The 8,584-nt window shown below is 48.2% G+C and overlaps 4 protein-coding genes across 4 annotated transcripts; 3 read left to right on the top strand and 1 right to left on the bottom strand.

Moving 5' to 3' along the window:
* Window positions 1–1,146: 1,146 nt before the first annotated feature.
* LACBIDRAFT_178748 (uncharacterized protein) lies at window positions 1,147–3,724 on the top strand. Its single transcript, XM_001879685.1, has 11 exons — window positions 1,147–1,308; window positions 1,362–1,403; window positions 1,437–1,538; window positions 1,746–1,789; window positions 1,856–2,062; window positions 2,119–2,215; window positions 2,270–2,387; window positions 2,442–2,929; window positions 2,998–3,174; window positions 3,231–3,296; window positions 3,351–3,724. The coding sequence occupies exons 1-11, from the start codon at window positions 1,177–1,179 to the stop codon at window positions 3,603–3,605; spliced, it is 1,728 nt and encodes a 575-aa protein (XP_001879720.1). The 5' UTR covers window positions 1,147–1,176; the 3' UTR covers window positions 3,606–3,724.
* A 32-nt stretch (window positions 3,725–3,756) lies between these two features.
* LACBIDRAFT_318884 (uncharacterized protein) lies at window positions 3,757–5,243 on the bottom strand (the record flags this gene model as incomplete). Its single annotated transcript, XM_001879941.1, has 3 exons — window positions 3,757–4,158; window positions 4,210–4,691; window positions 4,746–5,243. 2 exons carry the CDS (start codon window positions 5,241–5,243, stop codon window positions 4,224–4,226), a joined length of 966 nt encoding a protein of 321 aa, XP_001879976.1. The 3' UTR covers window positions 3,757–4,158; window positions 4,210–4,223.
* Window positions 5,244–6,007: 764 nt separating this feature from the next.
* Window positions 6,008–7,836, top strand: LACBIDRAFT_293867 (uncharacterized protein; the record flags this gene model as incomplete). Its single annotated transcript, XM_001879686.1, has 4 exons — window positions 6,008–6,082; window positions 6,160–6,503; window positions 6,565–7,375; window positions 7,442–7,836. 4 exons carry the CDS (start codon window positions 6,008–6,010, stop codon window positions 7,712–7,714), a joined length of 1,503 nt encoding a protein of 500 aa, XP_001879721.1. The 3' UTR covers window positions 7,715–7,836.
* Window positions 7,837–7,874: 38 nt separating this feature from the next.
* LACBIDRAFT_123064 (mitochondrial 37S ribosomal protein RSM19) lies at window positions 7,875–8,461 on the top strand. The gene is made up of 4 exons (XM_001879687.1): window positions 7,875–7,930; window positions 7,981–8,083; window positions 8,138–8,251; window positions 8,302–8,461. The coding sequence occupies exons 1-4, from the start codon at window positions 7,885–7,887 to the stop codon at window positions 8,318–8,320; spliced, it is 282 nt and encodes a 93-aa protein (XP_001879722.1). The 5' UTR covers window positions 7,875–7,884; the 3' UTR covers window positions 8,321–8,461.
* Window positions 8,462–8,584: the final 123 nt, after the last annotated feature.

Consider the following 8,584-nt stretch of genomic DNA (forward strand, 5'->3'; position numbering starts at 1 on the left):
GCTCCCTTCCAAGTTCCAACGTCTCTTCTCCTCTACCTCGTTCTTAATCTCACCATCTATCTTCGCAGCACCTTTCTAGTCGTCGTCGGCCATGTACAGCTCTAAGCTTCCTATTATTGCGCTGCCGCACCCCCTCATCCTCTTACCGGCCTCTCGGTTTACCATGCCGGTGTCGAGGGAGATTGGAGAGGCACTACTATCTCTCATCGACGAGTCCGATACCTTGCCTGTCATTGCTGCAATCCCAATAACCAACCACTCTACTTCACCAAATACGGAGCCAGTACTCGCGGAATGGGGTACCGCAGCTCGTGTGCTTCGCCTTGTCAAACCACCAGCGCGTAATTCGCGTCAGCCGTACCTCGTTTCTCTCCACGGACTTACTCGTGTTCGGCTTATCCATACGTCGAAACATAGTCTTTCCTCGGAGGATTTGCTGCGTATGCCTATGCATGGCGTTGAATACCCGCCAACGGAAAAAGTCCCCTCTCATGAGACCGCCAGTAAATTCAAACAAAGTGCCTTGAGATTACTGGACCGACTAGCGAAGGATTCTTTGCAGCAGTCGAGAAAGGAAGGGTATCATAAGATTGCTAGTATGCTTGAGGACATCACCGATGCTCGGACACCGTGGATGGCGGATGTGCTAATTGGAAGTGTAAATGGAGAGTATGCCGATAAGCTCGGTGAGTTCTACCCGTCTACCTCCACTTGTCATATCCCTGCCTTTCAAAGTTACGGCTACGTGTCTAGGAAGTGATACCGAGACACGTTCTTTCTCTGTTCAACGTTTTATGGAATGGCTCGCTGCCATTTTTTCCCTTTGTTGTTCCCCGCTTTCTTCTTGCAATTGATCACTAAATCAAAAGATTGGCAGCTATTCTGAGTACTCCCGATGCTGAAGCACGTGTGCAAGTTGCCACCGACATATTCATCAAACAGGCATCCATTTCAGAAGTTTCTAAAAAGATTGCCACGGCAGTCGACGAGTCGCTCTCCAAGCAACAGAAAGAATTCTTCCTGCGTCAGCAACTCACCGCTATACAGAGAGAACTACACGCCTTGCAACGATCAAACGGCCCCAACGGTATTGCTCCTCACTCCCCACTGTCTGGTGATGCCTCGAGCACATGGTCCAGCGAGCTAGACGACGATGAACAACATGAAGCAGATGATATGGCGGATTTGAAACGAAGGATTGAAGCTATGGAACCTGGTTCCGAAGAGCGCAAAATGGGTGTCAGAGAGTGGCGGAGACTGAAGCGAATTCCGCAAGGGAGTGTAGAAAACGGAGTGATCAGGTCATATGTATGTTCTGATATCTTTCTGTCGTTTCTTTCGCCAACAACGCGTGTTTGTAGCTTGAATGGCTTACCTCTATTCCCTGGCCTAATTCCACGCGTGTCTCTTCGGCACCGGAGCCTAGCCAGCTTCAGTTGAAAACGAGGCCTTTCCTTGCCGCTGCTCGTGCTCAGCTTGATGCGGACCACTTTGGCTTGGAAAAAATCAAGAAGCGTTTGATTGAATACTTAGCGGTGGTGAGGTTGAAAGAGTTGAATGCGGAAAGGGAGGCGAAGGAACTTGCACTTAAAGAGGCTTCTCAAGAGAGTCGGAGCGCAAAGGCGGCGCCGGAGGCTCGAAATATCGAGGGTGCGAACACCCAAGAGAAGAAAGACGGCAAGGAGCTCGTGGCCTACGACAAAAATCAACAGCCACAGCCTCGGGTGCAATCTTCACTTGGAAAGCCTAGCCGGAATGGCAAGAAAGGCGTCAAGGGGCCCATCCTCCTGTAAGCAGCATGGTTTTGTTTCCCTGCTCTTCTGCTGTTAGTTGTTAATTTTTTTCACCTCGCAAGGTTCGTCGGGCCTCCTGGTACGGGTAAAACATCTCTTGGACAATCTGTCGCGAAAGCTTTAGATCGACCATTCCAGCGGATTTCGCTGGGTGGCGTGCGAGACGAGGCGGAAATTAGAGGACATCGACGGACGTATGTAGCCAGCGGCCCTGGCCTCATTGTACAAGCTCTGAGGAAAGCAGGGAGAGGGGATGTGGTGATGCTTTTGTGGGTTTTAAACGTTCTTGTACGCTTTTTGAGCTGGACAACTGATGCCTTCTTAGGGATGAGATTGACAAGATTGGACAGAGCAATTTCCATGGTGATCCTGCCGCAGCATTGCTTGAGGTATTGGATCCTGAGCAGAATCATACCTTCAATGTCAGTGCCCCTTTTCCTGCCATACAGTGATTCATCTTGATGTTGTGTTCCTAGGATCACTATATCAACGTCCCCATTGATTTGAGTCAAGTTCTGTTCATATGTACGGCCAACACGCTCGAGAGCATCTCAACCCCTCTCTTGGATCGATGTGAAATCATCCAACTCAGTGGTATGTTTACCTTTCCTTCATTCTGTCCGTTTGTTGGCTCATTCACCGACAAAGGTTACACATACGACGAGAAGATGCACATTGCTCGTCGATTCTTGCTCCCTAAACAGCTACAAGCGAACGGTCTTGACGCGTCACAGATCAATATCACTGAGCCAGCTCTGCTTCACATCACCACGAGGTATACACGCGAAGCCGGTGTGCGAAGTCTCGAGCGCGCCATTGGTGGTGTGGTACGATACAAGGCTGTTGAATGGGCCGAGTCCCTCGATGGCACAGCTCAAACTCAACAGCAGGAGGGGACAAGCTCACGCACGTCAGTTTCGCAGCTGAAGGAGTATAAATCTCTTGTCGAAGAGCATGATTTGGAGAAGATTCTTGGCATTGCGAGATGGGATGGGGAAGAGAGGGAGAGGGAGGAGAGGAGGGGTGTTGTTTATGGACTTGTGGTCATGGGACAGGGCGAAGGTGGGATTTTACCTGTGGAAACGATTGCTGTTCCTGGTTCTGGAAAGTTGAAACTCACTGGGAGTTTGGGTGATGTGAGCTTGCTAAGTTTCGTTGTCCTTACTTGTGGGTTGGCAACTCATTGTCTTTCGTTTTTTTATAGGTCATCAAAGAAAGTGGGGAACTGGCGTTGAGTTGGGTGAAGAGGCACGCCTATGACTTGTGCATCACCAATTCGCGGACGGAAGACCCTTTGAAGTTCCCTGATCCCATTGATATACATTTACACCTTCCTGCGGGTGCGCAGAAGAAGGATGGACCGAGTGCCGGCGTTGCCATGGTATGTTGAATTTGTCGCAAACCCTTTTGTTCAGTGGCTGATTTTATATGTCAAAGACGTGTGCATTTGTGTCGTTGTTGACTGGCACATGCGTTCCGGCCAACATCGCAATGACTGGCGAGGTACGTTTCCAATCTCTCTCTGTGGACCAGAAATAAACAACTTACGATACTTAGATCACATTGCGTGGCCGAGTCACCCCCGTAGGCGGGATCAAAGAGAAAGTTCTTGGTGCCCACCGAGCGCAGGTGACGAAAGTCATCCTACCTTGGGCGAACCGCAAGGACGTGGAACACGACGTTTCGCCTGAGATTCGAAATGAGATGGAGTTTGTCTTTGTGCGCACTGTTCGGGAGGCGCTGGAGGCTGCGTTTGGTCGGGGCACGCTTGGGTGGAGGGGGGAGTCGCTGCTTTTGGAGAGTAGGCTTTAGTGACGCTCCTCTCCTGGGCTTAGGACTGAATGAAGGCAGACTGCAGATTACGTGTATACCTCAACTTGATAAAATTGTACATACCTTAATGTAAATGACCAGTGCTTGGATGATCGATGAACGACATAGGACATATTTGAGGCGCATTACAGAACCATCAACATTTGCCATAAATTCTACTGCTACAAGAATGATTTTGACAATCTAATAAATTTAAGTGCCTCCCAAACTCCCAGGCGAAGAAAGAAAAACTCTAAGTAAAACATGAGACTACGTACACAAACGTGTGTACCCCGATGCAAGTAGCGTACAGGAACGATAAGAAAGGATGACACAAGTCAAGGTGATGATGATGGGTTTTGGTTCTATGCAAGGTCGTTTAATGGGTATCGAAAGTGAGGTCCGCGAGGTCCGTGGGGGATATTGAAAGTGAGGTCCATGGGGATATCTAAACTGATTAATAAACTTGCAATCATGGCAGGGTTTGCCAGGTGGGAGGGGGGCGAGCAGGAGGAAAGCTGCTGACAGGCCAAGGAACAGGCGGAAGAAAACCCTGAGTGAGCTGAGTGAGATGAGGATGGAGTTTATTTTGACCATGTCTCACTCAATCTCAAGAGCTTAGCTCAACAGCTCAACAGCCGCGTCTTCCCGCCAGAGGGCCAATCTTGCTGCGCGTTCTTTCTGAATCCATTCTTTCTCCTTCTGCTGCGCTTGGATATATTGCTTCAGTTCGTCTTCCCACATCGGATGAGAGGCTGCCAGGAGGCGAAGGTCGTCTAGTAAGGTGGCGTCTCCATCCTCTGCATCCTCATCAACATCTTCAAGCACGTCAGCTAGCCCCTCCTCAGTTAATTTCCCCCCTTCCCCATTTCCATCACCGATAACGGTTGGCAAGCTGGTCGCCTGCCCTCCCCCATGTCCAGTTTGGTCATGTGGCAAATCTTCTCCACTCTCACCATTGAGAAAGGGATGATGGGATTGAACATCGAGATCTTCAGGGTTTGCGGTCGAGAGGAATGCTCGGTAACGATGGAGGCGGAGCTGCAAGCGTGCATGCATCATGAGGGGAGGTTCAAAGCGTTTGAACTGAATTTCAATAGTAATCAAAAAGAAATTGCCAATTGTCAATGAAAGACTTACTGATCTGCTCATGGGCATAGTAAACCGCCTAGGGAGGACATGCAAAAAGGAGTCGTTAACAGTTATCCAATTTCCCAAAGTGAGAGGTTGTCCAAAACCATGGGGTGTGGGGTGTCGAGATGAAAAAAGCGAGAGCGGGATAAGTGCTGCTTTTGAGATGGGATTACGCATGTTATTGTACGTGGCAACAGCTCCGTCGGTATGAGAGAAAGCGAGAACGGGGTAGACATCAAGAATGAAAGAGTCATTCAGCGGGTGGACCGTAATATTGCAAATAAATGCCAGATGCTGAGAGCCTGTTCCTTCGGAAATGGGTGGGAGGTTCGTTCCAACGGCGGTCACTTCATCTTCAACATATTCTTCTACTTGTATTCCTCCAGGAATCCTGATGAGAATGCACTCGCCAATGGTAAAGGATGAAACTCCGTCATCCAGCGATACACGAGGTCCTAGACTGTGTGCTGATTGCATAGATGGGCCTAAGGCGTTGCTCGCCATCAAGGTTGAAAGAAAGCTAGGTTGGGGGGTTTCATAATCATCTGAATCATCACATGTGGATTGCTCTCCTCTATCTCCTTTCTAACCTCGTCGCCGTTGCAGCACCTTCATCGTCGTCGTCGGCGATGTCCAGCTCTAATCTTCAAAATATTGCGTTATACCACCCCCTCATCCTCTTACCGGCCTCTCGATTTCAATTTGCCAATCTGGTGTCAAAGGAGATTGAAGAGGCTCATACAACATCAAGCCACTATATGTCTCGTTCCATTTTGTAACGTGGCTCCACTTTCTGGAGGCTACTCTTCAAGAATTGTGTATCGAAAATAGATGGAGAAGATTCTCCAGAAATTCGCACCTGTCCAAGGACCAACGACCAAAACATGGACCCCCAGAGTTTGGGAAGAATGATTCTGTAAACCAGCGGTTCCAGGTGTAAATAAAAAAATGATAAAGAACTTTACGCAGAATGCACTTACTGTCAACTTCCTGTGGTGATTGAATATTGAGGTCCAACTTGAAGTTCGAACACTTTACGTTTGGCTGCGGCTGATCCGCCAAACACGGTTTTGACTTGCCCGCAGATGGCAGATAGCAAGTTACAACACCAACTGCTTGGCCGGCGTAGCGATAAACCCGCGCTGCAGCGCAAACTAGCCAGCTATCAGATACTTGAAACTCGTCAGATTGGAATCGTTTGTCATCCTACCGACAACCGTCACCTTTGAATCTCCTGCTGGCAGTGACGGGATAGGACGGGACATATGATGAAGATTCTCCTTGCCGAGCCTTTGACGCTCTCAGGTATACCGTATGACATTCTCGAACACATCTTCCATCAAGTAAGTTCAATACTTGGTACCCATTTTTTGCGAAAAAAAAAAAGTACTTAATCAAAGGTCTGGTGCATCTGGTATAGGTCAATAGATTGAATCGCAAGCCCTTGAAGGATCTTGCTAGTATTCGTCTTACATGTCGTCGACTGAACCAAGTGGTCGTGCCTTTGTTCTTCCGTGATATTATTATCAACTGCGACGCTGACTATTTCAGAATCACTCAATCGGAAACCCAGCTTGCTGCGCTCGCCAACAAGCAATGCCCTGCATCAAGCCTCACGAAGCGGTTGACTATTGTTTCCTTGTCACCGGACATCTACAATGGTCAACCAGAGAACGATTTAAAGGAAATTCGACCAAGATTTTCTGATCTGGATAAACATATCAAGTCCGCCCTTGACGCTCTGGTCAGCTTGAAGAGTGTCAAGTATGCCATAATAATCCTTACGTCGCTGTCGACCTGATCCACGTATTGATGCTTTTTATAGTTGGCACTTCAGATACTTCGATCCTTACGGGGTTGCCGTCGCCAGCTTGAGCGCTCTTCCTCTGCTCAAGGATGTCCGTATCAAATTCGGAGGTAAAATACCTGATCCATTTCATCTACCTCTAAGAAAGTTCTCCGGTCTCGAAAAGCTCGCTTTGTGCGATGCATATGGCAAAATCTCGTTGCCCTCAGAGATTATTGGTGAACTGGCACATGTGATCGCTAATAGCCCTCTTCTCTCCCATCTCGAAGTCAACGTCCACTTCTCTAAACCCTCTCTATCATTCCACGAATTTGTATCTTTGGCATCAAAACAGGAACTTTCTCCCGAAAAACCCCCCTTGACGCATCTGGCGCTCAATACAGTCAAGTTATGCATTGACGCAACCACCCTCCCCTTCCTTCGCTCCCTTACCTCACTTGATATCTCGACCTCACCTGGCGTATACAACTCTGAACTTTGGAAAGGTTTAATGGACGCCAAAATTCGTTTGGCCAATCTCAAGACGGACATCGTGACGAGCACATTCATCGACTACTTGACATCCTATTCAGGCCTTCAGAGATTAACGATGAATCTGCGTATCATGTACCGTGATTCTGAGTTCGGAACGACCCACCATGTACATGACCTATTCCATTCGGCTCTTCCAATGCACAAGGACTCCCTTACAGTTCTGTCTATCAATCCTTCTGGTGAGATGAGGTGGCGCATTTGCTCTAATTTATTGACACCTCTCTATACCTGTCAAAATCTGGTTGAGTTAGGTCTGTTTGTGGCAGATGAAGGCAATGTGGAATCGTTCGGCGTGGTATGCGATCCCTCAAAACTTCCTAAATTGACGGCTAACTGTTCTATCGGTTTGTTTGTCCCACAGCCGGACATGGTCGCTTCCGCCGCGAACTTCCGCCAGCTTTCTATTCTTCAAATATTCCGCGCGGGGCCAATCAGCGTCAGGGGCTTTGGGATAATAGGTCACTTAATGGACTACCATAACCAGTTGCGAAAAACTTTCATGGACGACCTCGCTAGTTTCAAAATCAGCGACCCGGAACGATACTTGTTTCAAGTGACTTGCTTTGGTAAAATTTTTGAGCTCCTCCCTGACCCCGTGGAGGTTGGGAAGTATAGATACACTCTTCCCGCTTGAGATATATATTTTTTGCAAGTGATTTTGGCTGGGTTATGGCGGTTACAAAGAGTTCCTAAATACGTTGGAAGAGTTTTGGCGCCTTGTCATACTTACTCACATGTTGAGAGGGATTGTTGTTTACACGAGAAGTCACGAAAATCTCAGTCACGCTCAACTTCGGAATCGTAATGCGTCCAACACAACTTCTGCAGAAAGGACGATCGGCTTGGAAAGGTGAATACCCTCTTTTTGACCGCTAGAGCTTGTTGTACTCATTACTCTAGGTCCTTACTTCGTTGCCTTCCCCAACCTGCGAGAGGCATTGACGAACCATGTGCCGATCAAGACGCAGGCGAGGTCGTGTACGATTTTGCCCAATTTTGTGGGGTATGAGTGCCAACGATCACTGTTCTATTTTCCTTACAACTTTTTCCGTTTCAGAATTCGCTTCATGGTACACAATGGGAAAGACTACATTCCAGTAAATGTGACGCAGGACATGGTTGGGCACAAACTCGGAGAATTCTCGCATACAAAGAAGAGGTTTACATACAGGTGCGTCCTTCTCACTGGCTCTTTTTCATCTCCTAACGCTGATTGATTAGAGCAACTAAGAGGTCGTAGAACTGTCTTGGCTTATATTTATGCTATCTGTATTTCCCGAGTTCGCCCAGACTTTCGACGAGGATCAGCGGGGCAAGGCGGTAATGCCTCCTTCGTAACAAATCGATAATGGGGTCGTCGGCTAACCTTTTGCTTCCTCACATCAATCTAGTTACTTAATCTGAGCGAGGACCTACGCACTATCTTACGGCGTTTGGCCCCATCCCATCGCGTTTGGAGATTCGCCTTCTGGCCCACATTTTTGCATTGCTCCCGAGTCCCCGT

Source organism: Laccaria bicolor, genomic scaffold, assembly GCF_000143565.1.
Source record: "Laccaria bicolor S238N-H82 LACBIscaffold_9 genomic scaffold, whole genome shotgun sequence".
NCBI classification, from domain to species: domain Eukaryota; kingdom Fungi; phylum Basidiomycota; class Agaricomycetes; order Agaricales; family Hydnangiaceae; genus Laccaria; species Laccaria bicolor.